Source organism: Rhododendron vialii, chromosome 1a (genome assembly GCF_030253575.1).
Source record: "Rhododendron vialii isolate Sample 1 chromosome 1a, ASM3025357v1".
NCBI lineage: Eukaryota > Viridiplantae > Streptophyta > Magnoliopsida > Ericales > Ericaceae > Rhododendron > Rhododendron vialii.
In genome coordinates, this window is record NC_080557.1 from 870,216 (window position 1) to 887,849 (window position 17,634).

General features: G+C 39.0%; 3 protein-coding genes and 1 long non-coding RNA gene across 11 annotated transcripts; 1 reads left to right on the forward strand and 3 right to left on the reverse strand.

Moving 5' to 3' along the window:
• Positions 1-2,627: 2,627 nt before the first annotated feature.
• Positions 2,628-5,560, forward strand: LOC131334040 (uncharacterized). 3 transcript variants are annotated; one of them, XR_009202013.1, is made up of 3 exons: positions 2,628-4,761; positions 4,888-4,997; positions 5,345-5,560. It is a non-coding gene; the product is annotated as an uncharacterized LOC131334040 (long non-coding RNA). The 3 variants fall into 3 exon arrangements; XR_009202011.1 differs by having other exon boundaries at positions 2,628-2,848; positions 3,721-4,997; XR_009202010.1 differs by having other exon boundaries at positions 2,628-4,997.
• LOC131333982 (flavonol 3-O-glucosyltransferase F3GT2-like) lies at positions 5,559-8,220 on the reverse strand. The gene is made up of 3 exons (XM_058368848.1): positions 7,635-8,220; positions 6,245-6,738; positions 5,559-6,145 (listed from the first exon to the last, which is right to left on the reverse strand). Exons 1-3 carry the CDS (start codon positions 8,113-8,115, stop codon positions 5,768-5,770), a joined length of 1,353 nt encoding a protein of 450 aa, XP_058224831.1. The 5' UTR covers positions 8,116-8,220; the 3' UTR covers positions 5,559-5,767.
• Positions 8,221-9,250: 1,030 nt separating this feature from the next.
• LOC131333999 (pathogenesis-related protein PR-1-like) lies at positions 9,251-10,075 on the reverse strand. Its single transcript, XM_058368868.1, has one exon. The coding sequence runs from the start codon at positions 10,004-10,006 to the stop codon at positions 9,419-9,421; it is 588 nt and encodes a 195-aa protein (XP_058224851.1). The 5' UTR covers positions 10,007-10,075; the 3' UTR covers positions 9,251-9,418.
• Positions 10,076-13,659: 3,584 nt separating this feature from the next.
• Positions 13,660-17,085, reverse strand: LOC131333936 (CBL-interacting serine/threonine-protein kinase 21-like). Of its 6 annotated transcripts, none has more exons than XM_058368784.1 (14): positions 16,651-17,085; positions 16,313-16,375; positions 16,164-16,235; positions 15,963-16,070; positions 15,791-15,862; positions 15,594-15,647; positions 15,309-15,434; positions 15,132-15,221; positions 14,919-15,044; positions 14,727-14,834; positions 14,515-14,619; positions 14,366-14,422; positions 14,215-14,289; positions 13,660-14,111 (listed from the first exon to the last, which is right to left on the reverse strand). In XM_058368784.1, exons 1-14 carry the CDS (start codon positions 16,810-16,812, stop codon positions 13,974-13,976), a joined length of 1,356 nt encoding a protein of 451 aa, XP_058224767.1. In that variant the 5' UTR covers positions 16,813-17,085; the 3' UTR covers positions 13,660-13,973. The 6 variants fall into 6 exon arrangements, with proteins under 6 accessions (XP_058224767.1, XP_058224757.1, XP_058224773.1 ...); XM_058368774.1 differs by having other exon boundaries at positions 14,515-14,634; positions 16,651-17,074; XM_058368790.1 differs by lacking the exon at positions 15,594-15,647 and having other exon boundaries at positions 14,515-14,634; positions 16,651-17,080.
• Between the last annotated feature and the right edge of the window lie 549 nt (positions 17,086-17,634).

Consider the following 17,634-nt stretch of genomic DNA (forward strand, 5'->3'; position numbering starts at 1 on the left):
AAATTTTCATCCAAGAAATTCACCAAAAAGTAAGTACTATACCCAAATTTTCGAATACAACTACAATTTCCTCTCAAAATATTAGTCTAAATCAAATTCTTTTTCTACAAAATTTAATTCAAAAAATCAAAATTCCTTTGTGAAAAAATGAGAGGTCACGAAAAAATAATTATCCAACTGTCTCAAATGCATACACTTTCAACACTAAAATTGAGTACAAAAAAATAAGTGTGAATATCAAAAAATAGAGTGTGAAAATTACTCTCCTTTTTGTAATTGGTGAAATTAATTATATTAATACCCAATCTTATCAATATTTAGGGCGGTGCACTTAACAATTGGCACTATATATTTAACACATGGATCGGTGTCAAACCTTCACCCCATGCGTACCAATCCAAATTTAATGGTGGTCCTTGGAACTAGGCCATTGAAGTAAAATCTAAATAATTTTGTAAATTTATTGTCACTGTATTTTCTTTCAAAAAAAATTATTATAATCGACATTTTGATTTACATCAATGACATAGCTATAATATGATCTATAAGTGCAGGCCCATCACTAGGACGGAGGCATTTGAGGCCTCTGTCTTCTCAAATTTTTAGCCTGAAAATAACGCCCTTACATACAAGAAAATATTATATAATCAATAGCCTTTAGAATTACAAATTCTCAATTGTGTACCATAGTGATAAGGTGTTGGAGTTTGACATTTATCTAAAAGATCTGGGGTTCAAGTCTTAAACCCTTCGTTCCTATTTTTTTTTAAAAGAATGTTATTATTTTTTAGAATAAATCACATAGTTAGTCCTTGAAGTTTCATAATTCAACAAATCTCATCGTTCAATTTCAATACAATATTAAAATATAATAATGCACCATCTGAGCCCCACGTAAGGTGTTTATTTTATTTTATCAAAATCGTCTATCTTTTACATAATATTAATTAGGTCATTCGTATCAAGAATGAAGTTGGTGGCTTATAGCTAGACACTTAATTGGATGGAAAATATCATTCTATTATTCAATTTGCGTGCCGATGATGGAGTTTCCTAAACTTGATTGAGACAAAAAATTACGTAGGTGATTTAATCAACAAACATAAAAAATTCAACGGATTTGATCGTCATTATTGTGTCACAGTCGCATGACTACATTACATTCAACTACAATAGAGGACTAGGTTTCATACCAAATATAAATTGACTGTACAATCTAAATGTCGTTAGTGAGTGTATTTTTAGAATGATCGATCAGGACTGTTAGGATGTTAAGTTATACAATATTTAATTTGTGATATTTTAGACATGTATTTTGTTTGGGTATAATAATTATTGATTGTGCAACGATATATTTTGGTCTTGTATCTAGTATTTTTTGATCGATTTCTTTTGGTACGACACATTGTGGTAAGAAAGTGTCAATTTTTTGTATTGTCATAACAATTGTGGTTATGTTATATAATTTGTAGTATTTTACACATGAGGGAGAGGGAGAGAAAGTCAACGAAGAGAGAACAATCTGTTACCTGCTAAGCCATTTTTTTATTTTATTAATTGGTTTAATAAATGGGTGGTCCGGATTATTTACTTTGAAATCCAAGGGTTTAAAATCATGATGCGTACGGTACACCCCTTAATAAGGGGTGTGTACCATAGGACTATCCGTATGTATAACAACATTAAAAGTGATCATTGATTTTATCATGAACAAAATTCAAAACTTCTCTCTCTATCTTCAGTCTTGTATCTCTATTTTCTTCTCTCCATTGCATTACACAACTGTACAAGTCAAAAACTTAGAAATTCTAAGAATTCTCACAAGCCTGCAACTACCTTCACCAAACTTGTGAAATTCTTGGTGGAGCTCCAATCACTTCCCACAGCCATCTTAGCTTTCTGTTTAAGATTACCTACGTTCTCTCTCATTCCCCCCCCCCCCCCTTTTTCCCGACGAGAAAACGAGCTCTAGGGCTTTCGTAGTTGCAGATTTAGTGAAGTTTCCGCCCTCAACGCTTATTCCAATCTTCCACACATCCTCACCTAGCCGGCTGTTCAGCCCTTGATCAGCAAAAAATTGCACGCCCCCGGCAATGCTCTCGGAAACCGAGTTCCACCCAGCATATCATTGGCACGCCCCCGGCAATGCCCTTGATCTGTTGTATCAATGACTGCTCGGGGACGCGATTGGGGGAGAGAGAGCGCGCGCTTGGGGTGGCATATGGCAGACGCGAGCTTTGTCGAACCGGCTATTGTGGCCGGGTTTCATTAAAATATCGCATCTGGAAAACGCGAGGTTACCCAAAAACGACGTCGCCCGTTCTCGTTGAGACTTCGCAATTTCAACCTGAGAAGTCCTAGAAATCATTTATTGCTCAAATTGTGAGCTCATTCCGGTTTATTTCCATAATCAAAATCGTTGATCTTGCGGATATTGTCAATATAAAGAACATAAATAACAATCAATTGAATCGAATCCCATTTTATACATTATCAAACGCGATAGAAGTAAATTTGTTTTTGCAAAAATGAATGTGGCCACACATTATCAAACCCATTTGAACTGCGACGCGAATTCATCAAATTGTGATCTCATTCTGATTTATCTGCACAATCGAAAGGGTTCATGTTGTAGAGCTCATCAAGAAGGTAAATCGTGTTGAAGAACATATTGATCGAGTGCTGATTGATGCACAATCGAAGATGATATAAGTGAAATTATTTTTACGAAAATAGATATGGTCACACTGTATCACATCCATTTTATCGGAGAATAAATTAACTCTGACGAAAGAAACGTCCCCGACGAAGAGTTCATCTTCCATCCTTCAACCCTAACTGATAACCAGTCAGCTAAGTTCAATTTTGTACAGATTTCATTGTTCTCGGCAAACTTCTCTCTACTCCATTCCAAGTTTGAGAACAATTGTGTTTATGAGAGATTTCATGGTCACTTGAATTTTACCTTAATCTCTTGATGATCTCTTTACACCTATTAATTGCGACAACAATGAAAGAAAATTTCTTGCTCCATTGCATGCTTAAATTGAGACAATTGTTATACTTTACTTTGTGTATTACTGCTTTTGCAAGCACTGGTTTTTGCTAGAATCGAAATGATTGCTTTCAGTTTGGACTTCACTCCTTTGAAGATACATTTTTTTTGGAAGAGTAAAGCCTTACTTTTTGAAGCTCGTTAAAGTTTTCAACCGAGCTCGAATAAGCCACTAATCGGCTCATTTATCACCTCTAATCCTTTGGGATCTGCTCGTCTAATAGCTAAGCTTGAACACATTTTCGAAGCTTTTTAAGCTTTCAAACCCAACTTGATCAACCTCTTGCTTGGCTCAATGGGCTCATTAATCATCCCTAAATCCTGGGTTTGTCCAAAACTTGTCCTGAATGTGCATCAACTGTATGTGCTCGCCTACTCAGACCTGAGAGATTTTCCATTTTGCCATCAATTAGAGAAAAGCATGCATTCATGAGATGTGTTATCGTGTTCTGTTGATAAAGAACCTTACATAGTGTAGTAAGTTTAACTTCATTGGCCACAAATCTCTCTTAAGTTCTCGAAATACCACCCATCTGGTTTATGCTTTTCGTTTGGAGCTAATGGTTTTTGTACTGCAAAGCATGTTGGGATTTGTTTTTATCCTTTTCCTCATCTTTGTTGATACTGGTTGCTGTGACATTTGTTTTTACCCTTTTTCCCAAAAGCATGAAAAGAAAAGGGGGTTCACATGAGTCTCCTTGAAGAACTAAGAGACTTAAGCTCGCCTAGCCGCCTGCTACTCGAAGGGCAGTTGATGACATTCGTCTCTGCGGCTGGCACTCAGAGGAACCACAGCGACTCTGTTTGCTTGCATTCTCTATCGCATGAAGTGAGCACTGCAGACTGCACACCCATGAGAAATAAGCCAAAGCACGAGCACACTTCTTGCCTCAGTACCTTTTACCAGAACCCTCACATGATCCAATTTTCATGTTCAATTGTTCTAGAAATTGAAAGCAGAGTTTTTCTATTACTTAATCTATATAGTAGAAGCAAGCTCAGAAAGGAGAATTTCCAAGTCATTGCTTCTCTTCAGATCAAACTTTAACTCGACGGATTTCAGTGCCATCCAAATACTAATTCACATGGTGAAGTGGCCTAGTAACATGTTCACGATTGCTACTTTTTCAACTTATATATGAGTACCCGTTTAGATAGTGATTTTGTCTTTTATTGTTTTAAGTATTGTACTAGCTTACTAGGATTGAAGGCTCACTATTTCATGTAGGGATAGTATTTGCAGAGTTGTCTTTTCGGATTCATTCGACCATCACGCGGGGTATGGTTGCAGCAACGCATTGATAACATATTATGCTTGGGAAAAGGATTGTGTCCCTTCGTCAAAGGATAGTAAAAGGAAAGGTGTTTGATATGCGCCCTTCCCATTTTAGGGATGTAGAACTCGTCTTTGTGCAAGAAGCTTTCCCTTGCTTTTTACTGTAACTGCAGAATTATGAAGACAAATGGTTCACAGTGCTTCTGGCATTCCAGATTGTCTGATGAAATGCCCATGAATAAAAGAACCTTGTTTTTCTTCTTCTTCTGAAGAAAGAACTTGAACATTCCCAGGTACTGTTCACGATCCAAGAACGATCCACTTTTTACCCTTGAAATATTTCTAAATCAGGCAGAAGCCAACCCAAACACGTTGCCCAATGCTGTTGCCTTTTCATCCTCTAGAAAACCACTTTATTCGATATCACCCAGTTTTCTGTAAGTGTAGCAACATGAATTTCATAATTTTTTCTTGGTACTGTCTGGATGAAGATTACATGGAGATATAAATTCGAGTATTATTGTTGTAAGTGCTGGTCCTTTGGTTGTTTTTGCAGGAATCTTAGAGCCGAAGCAACTCTGCTTTCTTATGGCATTTTGGAGACCCCAGATATGTACAACGAAGTACTTCTATGCGATTTTGAAGTATTTGAATGCAGTACACCATGTAAATCAAGTATTCGAACTACTTCAATCTTTTCTGATATGTCTCACAATTTTAATTTTTTGTGAACGTAAATGGAATGGGATTTCACGGTTTCACTCTTGGTACTTGTTGTATTGCTGGTTGATGAGGTTCGAGAAACTTTTTACTTTAATTCAATGATTCTGCGTTGTGCTGTATCTTCTTCTCGATGCTACTTCCAATTCTTTGTTTTTCAACTCAGACCATAACGGAGAAAATGAAGAAGTATTCAAAGAACAAGAGTGATTTTAGACTTGCTCTAAGTTGAAGTAGTACCGGTTGAGTTAATTATTAGTGCAGTTGCTTGACAAAGAATGGTATGTTGTCAGGACGCATGGCCAATATGTATAGCTTGTTACGAGTACGTTCTATACAAGTTCAAGGCCGTTTTCCTCTACAAATTTGTGTAGGCTTCATCACAAAGTGTGTGGCTCTTGTACCAATAATGTGTCGTAGAGAAGGGCATTAAATCACCATGTGGTAGTGCTCTAAGAGCACTCAATCAGAGCTAAAGATCCCAAAACAAGCTCAACACACCTCAAGTACTAAAACAACAGAGAATCTCTGTCAAAGCAAAGTTAATTTAGCTGTGTACGTTGTATAATGTATAACAACGTTAATAGTGTTCATTGATTTTATCATGAACAAAATTCAAAACTTCTCTCTCTATCTTCTGTCTTGTATCTCTATTTTCTTCTCTCCATTGCATTACACAACTGTACAAGTCAAAAACTTAGAAATTCTAAGCATTCTCACAAGCCTGCAACTACCTTCACCAAACTTGTGAAATTCTTGGTGGAGCTCCCATCACTTCCCACAGCCATCTTAGCTTTCTGTTTAAGATTACCTATGTTCTCTCTCATTTCCCCCCCTTTTCCCAACGAGAAAACGAGCTCTAGGGCTTTCGTAGTTGCAGATTTAGTGAAGTTTCCGCCCTCAACGCTTACACCAATCTTCCACACTTCCTCAACTAGCCGGCTGTTCAGCCCTTGATCAGCAAAAAATGGCCGGCATATCATTGGCACGCCCCCGGCAATGCTCTCGGAAACCGAGTTCCACCCGGCGTGTGTTATGAACACTCCGACCGATGGGTGCTCCAAGACTTGTAATTGAGGAGTCCATGGAACTACCTGTTTAAGTCATGCATGAACCAAGAAATAGAATTTAATATTTCAAAATGACCACACTAAAAAGAATGGATGGATTAGAATTTTCACTTCCAACATTACCATCCCAAGAGTGCTGGTTCTTTCAAGAAATCCCTCCAGCAACTGAAGCTTTGAACTGTCTCTAAAAGACCACAAAAACGGCACCCTTTGAGTTTCCAGTGCCTCTGCCAACGCAATCAGCTCATTAGGCCGAGGCGTCAAAAGTGAACCAAAGCTTAGATACGCCACGGATGCCTTGTCATGATTGTCCAGCCACGGTATGCACCTGCTTTCATCCGAAAACGACTTTGGTGGCCAGGCTAGATCAAAGGGGCCTATGTTCAACACCATTTTCAGCTTCGACTTGAGATCGTTGGTGATGGTCGGATCAATTTCTTCGAACGAGTTTATTGTGAGAGCCGTCGCTCTTGGTAACGTTTGTCCCATTTTGTGTACCATGATGTTGAATGGCGCTTCTAGTTTTCCATGTACGATCCCTGCTGGTAGGTCCTTGGCGCGAATTGCTGACATTCCTGGGATGAAATTAAGAGTCTCGTCTCCATTTTCCTCCTTACCTGTGTAATTTTGGAGCCATAGATCATTAGGAATGGGCAAAAATTAATTTCGTCTATGGAAGTCATTCAAGTGTGACATAATAAGCTACCAAAAATGTTTTCCAAGATAACTCAGAGTGTTCAAACCAACTTACGCACACATTGGTTACTCTCAAAGGACCCACCTCACCTTTCATTAGCAGCGAACCAAATAAAGACTGTATAGACTAGCCCCATAATAATTAATGGAATGTTGCTCCACATTTCAATGAGTTGTTTGTTAAATTTTCTCTGTTTTCTTCGAATGAGAACAATAAATAGATACTAATATTTATTTGTTTCATTGAAACGATCCCATTATATATATTGTGGCACAACATTCCATGACAATATCAAACACACCCGCCTACGTGGCACTGCATGATTAGAGGTTGCAAAGTAGTTTTAAAGTGGTTGTTCTCCCATTATCAATCATGTTGTGTCATGCAGGCGGGTGTGGTTGGTGTTGTAGTGAAGTGTTGTATCCCTAGCATTATGGTTTTTAAAATCGGCCCATAGGTAACGTAATGATTTTTAGCCTTCCGATATCGTTACACCCCAATATACCGGTGAGATAAAAAATCGCATGCGTATCAGCCAGTTCCCCTTCTGAATTGGTTGGTTTCTAGGTTAACGGATGATACTTGACCTTGTGGGGATTAAGGAAATTAAAAAATTTGGTAAAAATAATTTGCAAAAAAATCACGACCGCTACAACCTATTCATATTAAGTATTGTTCGATACTCCCGACACCGTTACACAACGACCATATATTACAGTTACGTCTCTCGAAACCGTTTTCTAAAACCTAGCCTTGGCCATAGCTTTTCTTGTATATATTTATATCTTCTTCTTTTTTCACGTTAGATAGCCTAACCTTTCAACGTGCTCCTAACGACATCGGTGTACATATGAAGGGAGATAGAGCAAGGCGCCGCAGTCCAAAACGCCACCCAAGGGACGCCCATTTCTGCTGCCATATCGGCGCCAAACCAAAAGAACGCATCAGTCAACAAGCACGTGATCTTCGCGCCTGTGTCAGCCACAGCCCCTTCCAGACCATTTTTGAAGTTTTCCAGCACTGCCTTCAGGAAAAGCTCTACGGCCTCCAAGGGATTGCCCGAAAACACGTGCCCCTCGGGGACACCATCGTCCACATTAAAAGGCTTGATGTTTTGGAAGTCATCGGGTTTGATTTTGGAAAATACTTTTTGATTGGATTTGGAGGTGTTGATGAATGAGAATTTGAGGTTGGGTGCAGAGGTGGATAGGCGGCGGACGACGGTGAGGAGAGGGGTGGCGTGGGTGCCGAATGGGAATGCTAGGACGGCAACGTGACCTTCATTGGGGAGTTGCATGGCCACACAGAGAGAGAGAGAAAGAAGAAAGATTCTTTGTGCAATGTTTTGTTTGTGGGCGGGTTTTGCTGTACAAGGAGGAGGCCGTTGGGGTGGTTGGCGCGAGAGAAACGGCATGGGAAAGGAAGTGAACGGACACAAATTTACAAGATAAAGGTTGAGAATGGTTCCAGGAATCTTGATTAGTTCACATAGGCGCCGTTGCACGGAAAGGATGGAAAAACACGGAGAAATCAACTTTCCTGCAAAATAGGTCTTGCTAAAATGAAGAGATTCTTATTTTTCTGTAAAATTTCTTATCAACAGAACACACATTGAAAAATAAATTTTATTTCTTTACTTCACCTCACTTCACTTTTCCTGAGAACCAATTTCTTATATAACATTTCCGACAACTGAATGGAGCCTAGGGTCGGTTTGATTAGTAGCGAGATAATAGTAGAAAGTACAAGAAAGAGAAAAAAAAAAAACTTTTTTGGTGTTCACTTAAGGGTTCATTTGATTAGCGAGATAATGGTAAAAAGTACAAGAAAGAGAAAAAATTACTTTTTTGTGTTCACTTGGCAAGAACGTCCTAGAAAGTGGTAGAAAACAAACTTTCCTGTAGCTTGCTTTATTTTTTCTCACAAAAAGTTCAAGGAAATTTTATTTTCTTGTGAGAATGAACAATAATTACTCTGACTTCCTTATTTTTTTGCAAAACTTTCATTTCAATCAAACAGATGTGAGAAAAAAAATAATTTTTTTTTTCTTTTCTTTTACTTCACTTTCTCTAATTTTCACGTTTCATTATTTTTTTCTTGCTAATCAAATAGACCCATACATGATGGGTCTGGTGGAAACTAATTAAGGATTTTAATTTCTCCACTATTTCGGTTCGAGATTTTCTACATGCTATCTTTAGAACCAGTTCATAAATGAATTTTATTTCAACTTTCAATGGACACTCACTAATGGATGGTGGGCTTAACTGGTTTTCAAAAAATTAATCTGAGTTGTGTGTAAACTAGCTCCAACTCCCTGAATTATTAACATAACATGAATGTGTCTAAAATGACCCAACTCAGGAGGCGTTTCTCATCATAAAAATTATTAAGAAGACATTCAACCCCTTCCAAGAGTCCAACACCATTGATTTCTTTTTCTTTTTTCCCTTCACCTTGTTATTATTGAACTACAAAATTATATGTCACACACATGAAAAAAAACAAAAAAACACGAGACACGGCACAACCATATGCACATATCCCACATCTTTAACCAAAATCCAAATGCACCTATACATACTATATGTCAACATAAATCAATATGGCCTCTCACCAATGTAATTTCCAGGCGGATCGTAGTTACAAGTCATGAACACATCCCCACTGTCACAAACAACCCTTGCACAACCGATCCGTCGCGTATTTTTCCACACAATCTGTGTATAATGCCCGCACTGTTCCCCAAATGCGCACGTATTGGTGGAGTACGAGTAGTACTTCTCTTCGTCAGCCCACGCCCGAACAGCGTCGGGCGGGGTCCAATTTGAGCCGCTGCCCCAAAATATGTTCTCCCCAAGCTTGAACCCGAATTCCGGGAACGAATGGACCAACGCACAATCCGATTGCCTCTGTCCTGCCCACCACTTTGCGTAATTCTCGAGATTGAAGTCCCAAATAAGTGGTAGCTCCCACTTGGCTGCCCTAACCATGTTATGGGCAAATAAGAATTGTATCGACTCCCCAATGCAACCCCAACAGAGCTGCTTGGAAACCCGGTATATGGTATCGTTATCGGGTATTTTCCGGCCAGAATTGGGTGTCGGAGATGAGTGAGAAGAGAGTACTAGGTTGGTGGTGGTGACTGTTACGAAGAGAGTGACGAAAAGAAGCAAATGTGGTTTCATTTTTTTGTGCTCAATGGGGGAAGAAGAGAAAATGTGCTTTCTTTTGATTAGTAGTATCGCAGGTTGTGCTATGGGACGCGTCTGGAAATGCCCAATTTTATCATTGTGCACAAACTAAAGTCCCGTGACCTAAGCCAAAAGGATTAGCCCGGTTGGATTTATGTTTGCTTCTCACACAATTGCCAAAGTTTGTTTTCCAAGGTCAAGCCACAAAAAAATACTACTCCGTAGTATTTTATTTGAATCTTCTAATCTTAGTGTGAATAGTCGCCTTTCATCAAATCAAAAAGAAAATTAATTGAAGTGCACCATGTGCATAAGCTGACTCAAACGCCCGTCGAAACAGAAAGAAAAATAAAGGTTCCCGTGACCTGGTATGAGGTGGTTATGCTGCACCCGTGACCGCTCCCTTTTGTTTGTTTTTTGGGAATGTCCCAATTGCAATTTCTAGACACAAACGAGGCACGTGGCAGGAAATAATTGCCAGACAGGGGGTCAACTAGTGGCCACTGCCACTTCCCCCTAGGATTGCAAATAGAAGTATTGAAATGCGTGTAGGGTACTGTTTGGTTGCCTCTTGTTTGGGAGCTTTTCCATTTTCTGTAGTGTTGGTATATCGATATAATTGGTCCTCTTCCCTTCGCATTGAATTTACTTGCTTAGTTTTTAAAAATGATGATAATTTTGACGCTTCATTTTTATATACAGACGCTCTATTTTTAACGTAACTTCACATACAAAATGAAATGTCTACGTACAAAAGTAGAGTGCATAAATTAATTTTCTTTTAGAAACCATTTTTCAATTTTATTGAAAGGCCAAGTTCATCTAAGCAGTGGATCAAAAAGAAAAAGAAAAAAAAGTTCATCTAAGCTCCGGCCAGATTTGGCGCCCCAACTCTATCGGGCAACCTTGTGTGGGCTGCGGTGGAGGCCTTGGCACTGGGAGAAGATATTCAATATTCTGGGGGCAAGATCTAGCACGAATCTGAACCACATTTTAATGTGTGGTCTACACACTTAAGGATGAACTCTACACCAATATATGATCTAGATTTGTGTTCAATCTTGTTTCATAAGCATTTAATAATTTCTTGGCTCCTGTCACTCTCATGAGTCTCACCACTCACTTGAAAATTAACAATCATTCCTTCCGACCAAATGTGAGCCAAAAACGTCAAGTTCTCTACGCCCCTGACTCAAATGTCACACCCCCTCAACCAAAGTTATGGGATGCCTGTTGTCACCGGCAGTCTGAACTTGGACACACCTCCACACCGAGGTGTCCTAGCCCATTGTCGACGAGCGACCGCACTTCCTATTCAGAGTGTCGTGCAAGGTTTTGCCTAATGTCACTGAGCACTCACACTTCCTATTTGGGAGTCGGAATCATTTTCCTTATAGATTATGACAAAAACAAAAATAAAATAAATTTGTTTCTTAATTTTACTTTGTTTTGTATTACTTGAAAACAAACAGGATAATTTCTTCTTCTTTTTAAACATAACCAATAGAGAAATATCACTCTCTCTCTTATTTCCTCCAAAATCTCTCTTATCTTTCCCATCATTTCTTTTCTACCAAGTCCAAACAAATTACTGGTTTGTTTAGAAGTTAGGAAAAAGAACGAAAGAGAAGACATAGTAATTAAAGCCTTTTCCCCCTCTACTCATCATTTGGAAGTTAGTAAAATTTTCTCCCATTTTTCCTTACTTACTTTTCCTTTTTTTCTCCCTCCCAAGTTCCAAAAGGAGGCTAGCGTAGAAAATATTATACATTACATATGAACAATTTTTTGAGAAATGCAAATAGTGATTTTGGACATTTTTGGGAACAATTTTTCAGTGCTGAGCGGTACCACGTGATGTCTATTCGCGCATTCGAACTGTCCATTCAGTGTTTGAACGACTTAGATTTGGAGACAGAAATTGTTGGGATGAGAGGAGAGAAAGAGTTTCAATCCGAACCATTCAAAAATATATCAGACAGCTCGGATATGCAGAGCGGATACCAACGTAAGATATATCTGCTCGGCACTGAAAAATCCCTGCATTTTTTGGTGATGTTGGGAACATTTTTCTTTTTTTTTTTCTCCCACCCCCCACAAGTTCCAAACGACTGTTTCAACTTTCCCCTCTACACCAAACCCATCTTCCGACGCCATCCCTGCAGGTGGCAAATGGCCGGAACGACGATTACTCCGCCAGCGGAAATCGGAATGGACAATTCCACTGGCTCTGCGTATTACACATTCCCCATAGCAGCAGTCGCTGGCCAGTTAGCTTTGTTCGTTCACAATTCGCCCAAAAGCAACACGATTCAGTTCTTCTGCTCGCCAGGTTTAATCAATCCATTTTTGTGCCGTAGGAGTATAAATCATACTATATACATATATAGACACACACACGTCCTTATCGTCCATTTGTTGAATCTTCAGAAATGGGTTTGATTCAATTAGTGTGAAAACTAGACCAGCTTGCCATCTTTGGGTTCTATTCTTCAGTTCTTTTGGTGGGGGGTATTTAATGTGGCCAAGAAATGAACAAGAACCAACCTTTTCTAGTAAATCTCTCACTTTCATTGTAAGCGAAAACAACTGTCCGGCGCCAATCACATATGCAATGCACGGCATCGTCTGATAAATTTAATAAGTTGGATTCCGCTCACATTTCTGTAGGTAAGCTTCATTCCCTTGTGGTATTTGGGCATCAAGCATTTGAAAATAGTGTTGATTATGGGTGGGAAAAAAAAAACCATTAAACCAAAACAGGACCAAGCCGATGATTTGGTTTGGTTCTTAGAGGTATCTAGTCTGGTCCGGTTTGATTCTTAGCCAAACTGGAAAAAATCGGTCCGGTCCAGTTCGCCACTTGCCAATCTGGTATAATTTGGATCTGGCCGAATTTTTATATATGTGTATTAGTAAAACATAGATGGGGTTTTTATTCTGAGTATTCTTTAATGTTTAAAGATGCCTTCACTTGAACAAATATAAGGTGAGAAAAGTGTTTATTTTCGGAGTCCAAAACGGCACAGTCTCCCGTAGGAAGCAAAAATAATGGGACAGTGGGAGTACACAAAAGTGTTTCGACAGAAAACGTTTTATCACTCACATGTGACTTTATTTTCTATTTACTTGTACGAAAAGAAGACCCCGCAAGTGTCTATAGAGTGTCCTAGCATGTCCCTGGAGTGTCCACTTGGAAAAACTTGAGAAAACTATAGGACATGTTAAATTTGAGCGTCGGACACTCATCCAAAGAGTGTCGGTGTTTGCCAAGTGTTTGACACCGGTATGTGAGCTCCCGTGAAGTGTTTGTGCTACGTAGCTCCTCCCACCCCTCAACCAAAACAAAGTAACAAACATGGTTATATAACTTAGCTTGCTCGGTTGGTCAAAACTCTTGCATCTCACTAACAGGTCAAGAGTTCAAATCTTCTCCCCACCTGCATATGGGTGTTATTTCTCTTGTATTTGTTGAGATTATTTCTCCTTTTAATGGGGCTATTAGTTGGTGCATCTCACCAAGACGTTAGGAGTTCAAATCTTCTCCCCATCTGCATGTGGGTGTTATTTCTCTTGTATTTGTTGAGATTATTTCTCCTTTTAATGGGGCTATTAGTTGGGTTGGGCTTATAGTGATTGTGGACTTGTTTCCAGTTTGATGTAATTCTCGTACTTTTATTCTCCTATTGCTTGTAATAAAAAAAAATGTTTAACAATCCCTACACACTCTTTATCTCCAATCAAACAACCAATTTCACTATTACTCCCCCTTCAGTCTTCACTCCCCTCCTCGTACCAATCTTCTTCAACCTATAACTCGCATCAAATGAGGCCATAGGTCTTTATCATCCTTGTCATCTTTGTTTTGAAGTGGCACAATTGAAAAAAAGCTGGCGGGCATCTTTGTTTCTGAAGTGGCACAATTGAAAAAATGCTGGTGGGACGCCACCAAATATATTCCTTACAATATTTCCACAGATCCAAGGCTTCCTTCAGTTTGATACATATTTTTGCTATTGACAATTACTTCCTTGGCTGCTTGATTTTCAGTTGATACACCTGATTCTTCTGTCAGCATACTTGATAAACTTTTGCAGAACTGCTCACCAATTTCAGATGAACAAAAATGATTAAAGGTACTAAATTTAACGTGTGTGTGTGTGTGTGTATCAATATCAATATGTAATGTTTGTGCTTATTACCTCTCTGTACAGTCCCAGTTCCCCATCAGATTTTGATATTTCTATTACACAATGTGTGGGCGCCACTTCAATTACCTGAGTTTTGCCACATACACTGGTTAGAGTTTGATATCCTGATTTTAGAGCAACAGAATCTGTAACTGTTTATTACCTCTGCTGATAGGTTAAAGAATGATCTACTCATCTTCAATTCTGGATGAATTTTCAACTGATATTTTCAAGAAAATTAAAGAAATTGAGAAGCAAATAGGAAGATTTCACTTGGGTCAATAAAAAACAACAGATGGATGCAGATACTACCTTCGAATTGTTCTTCCTTTCAACCGACAGAGACACATCCCTTGCTGCAGCCTCAATTTTCTCTATCGTTTTGTGGATTGTATGCTTGGATCCAAGAGTTATTTTCTGCTTTTCGTAATTCTAAATCGGATCAAAAAGTTAACGGCATTTTAGAATTGAAGAAAAGAAGTATTTATAACGTATGGACTTATGCTACGATATTTGCAAATCACCTGTACTTCAAATAGTCCTGACAAATCAAGGTCTTGTGACATTGCTATTAGCTGAAAAGCATTGATGAAACTTGGAGTATTGGAAGGTTTTGTTTGAGTCTCATTTTCCTACATAAGGTGCAAGATATCTCTAAGTTGACATTGTCAATTGTGGAACTTTCTATGTTGCTTTCTACTCATTAAAGTCATTACCTCAATTGAACCTAAAGATGCATGAACATCATCCAAGTTGGTATCTTCATCACATTCGAAATGCACTGCAGGCTCATAATCTGTTTGAAACCACTTGTCTTCGATAATTTCTTGTAGTGTTATTCGCTGCATTGGCAAAACAAGATATTGTTGGATTTCCAGTCTTAATTCCACAATTTGTATCTGTTTACTAATGATGGTGTAGAGCGCTACCGTTCTTGGATTCGGATCAAGTATCCGGGAGATCAGTTTCTTATGGCTTTCTGTAAACCACTCAGGAAATACGTATTCTGCTCTCAGGATCTATTGCAAGGACATTTTTATCTAGTGTAAGAAATTTGCTGATTCTATAAAATTTGGGTATTTTTATAATTTGGTTTGATGGCATACCTTCAGATACAAGTTCACCAGGCTACGATCATCAAAAGGTAGAAATCCGGCAAGTAATTCAAAAAGGATGACTCCACAGGACCAAATATCTACGGCCGCTCCCTCATAGCCCTTATTTGTAATCAGCTGTTCACCAAATCATGAAGATTGTAATGAAGTTAGCTGTCTGCTTTTTTTCATACAAAGGTAATCTTCTTTCGCTTTCAAAATTTCTCGCTTTCGTTTTTCCTTTAATGCAAGAAAACAAGGTATAAATAGTGTTTTAACATGAAAATTGTCTATTACCTCTGGTGCTACATAGCTTGGAGAGCCACATGCAGTAGATAGTAGGTCCCCGGGCTGTTAATTCAGTTATGAAAAGAGGGTTACTCTAGGAACCATGTGGGGGTTACGTGGTTCAGCGTTTAAAAGTCGGGAGTCAATCCGCACAAGCCCCAAATCACAGGGAGGTAACATGTCTAGAAAGAATAAGCAGCGGTTACCTTTCGCAACACGCTGAGTCCAAAATCTGATACTTTCAGATTTTCGTTTCTGTCCAAAAGCAAGTTTTCTGGCTGTAAATAAAAATGCCAAGATCCAAGTAAATTTCCAATTTTCCCCTAGTAGAGAACTGTGAAAAGAAGACCTGAGCAGGGTAGTTAGTTTCATTCTGACCTTTAGATCTCTGTGGTAAACCCCTCTGGAATGACAATAGTCTACAGCGTCGATTAACAGCTGAAAGTGTTTCCTTGCCTTTCTTTCATCAAACCTTTTGACATATAACTGAGAGAGAAAATTTTCAAGGTAATTAGAATTGTTTGTAAGATCTCCCGAACACCAGTTTTGGCTTCCAAAAGTCAACTAGTTGAATCTCACCATCTTATCAGATAGCTGCCCTCCTGGTACATAGTCCATTACCATGTAAATTTTTGTTTTTGTGCCAATTACCTGTGAGTTGAAATCAATGTCTATATCAAGAAAGTTCTTTAGACGAGTCAAATCCAGATTTGAAGCAGCTATAATACCTCGTGTATTTTGACAATGTTTGGATGATTCAGAAGCTTCATTGTTCTTATTTCTCTCTTCACCTAAAAAACAAAGCTCCAGTGCATAAAAATAAAAATAAAAAAGATGCAGATTTGAATCTATTAGGGAACTTAGCCCCCTTTTCTTACATTTTCCCATGCCAAAACTCCACTTTCCCAAGATTTCATTTCAATGTGTTTGATTTTTCCCTCCTTAAGGAAACTTTAAAGAAACTACATTGGGAACTAATCTAGTGCAAATCAAGCTGTACATATCCAATGAAGCATAAAAAGAACAAAGATAGGGGTTTTTCGAAATTGGTTTTCGTGGAATTCACCTGGTACATGAGATTTCTTTTTACGACCATTTGCTTATCGATGATCTTGATCGCAACGTACTGACCATTGTCTGTGTTTACGGCCAGCTTGACCTTCGCGAACATGCCTTCTCCGATCGTCCGAATCAGTTGGTACTTCCCAATGCTGTTTGTGTATCCCATTCTGAGACAAATTCAGTACCCTCTCGCCAATTGCTTTATGTCCGAGCTCTCTGAAGCTATGTTTATTCTCCGTCAATGTTGGAGTGCTACTTATATCCTTTTCTGTTCTTAGCTAGTGCTCAAGTTGGGGGCAATTTTGATTCTGATTCTTTGACCTGTTCCGATATTTGAGGAATTATTTTTTCCGTGTGAATCTCATGTTTCTATAAGAAGAGATACAAACATGACGGAACGCGGCTTCATTGTGTATTATTTGGAGGATTAATGAGCTGCTGGCTAGTTGGTGAGGGTGAAGGGGTGTGTGTTTTGAATGGAAGGTGGTGACCGTAATCTACCAATTTGACTCGGTGGGGTTGCTAATTATTGTCATGGATCAACCCAGGTCATACTTGGAAATAATAGCACATGCATAATTGACAGGTGGTGGGGATGGTGCTATGCAGTGGTGTGCGCAACACCATACTGCGCACCTCCGAGCCATTGGATCGTGCATCCGATGTCTCGGATCTCATCTCGGCAATGATCGACTCTCGATCGTTGGTTGTCGAGATGAGATCCGAGCCATCGGATGCATGATCCGACGGCTCAGAGGTGCGCAGCACGGTGTTGTGCACCTCACTGCACAGCACCAACCCGAAGTCAATTGTGAGAAAAAGAGTGCGTGGGATCCCGCATGCTATTTGCATGCATACTTTTAATCTTAGCCGTCGGATGAGATCCGACGGCCGATGTGCAATGCATCTCAGGAATTGGTTTAGGGATGGAGTTATTTGGGAATTGGTTTAAAAGGGTTTTTTTTTTAGAGATAATACATACACTATC

Bases quoted from the DNA above. Each gene is read 5' to 3' on its own strand.
- LOC131333982 (XM_058368848.1), bottom strand. From the start codon at position 8,115: ATGCAACTCCCCAATGAAGGTCACGTTGCCGTCCTAGCATTCCCATTC. The intron at 6,739-7,634 runs GTTAGGCTATCT...AAAATTACACAG, and splicing joins CGTTAGGAGCACGTTGAAAG to GTAAGGAGGAAAATGGAGAC. The intron at 6,146-6,244 runs GTAATGTTGGAA...TGACTTAAACAG, and splicing joins GAACCAGCACTCTTGGGATG to GTAGTTCCATGGACTCCTCA.
- LOC131333999 (XM_058368868.1), bottom strand. From the start codon at position 10,006: ATGAAACCACATTTGCTTCTTTTCGTCACTCTCTTCGTAACAGTCACC.
- LOC131333936 (XM_058368774.1), bottom strand. From the start codon at position 16,812: ATGGGATACACAAACAGCATTGGGAAGTACCAACTGATTCGGACGATC. The intron at 15,045-15,131 runs GTAGCGCTCTAC...TTGCCAATGCAG, and splicing joins TTGATCCGAATCCAAGAACG to CGAATAACACTACAAGAAAT. The intron at 14,635-14,726 runs GTGATTTGCAAA...GATCCGATTTAG, and splicing joins CAGGACTATTTGAAGTACAG to AATTACGAAAAGCAGAAAAT.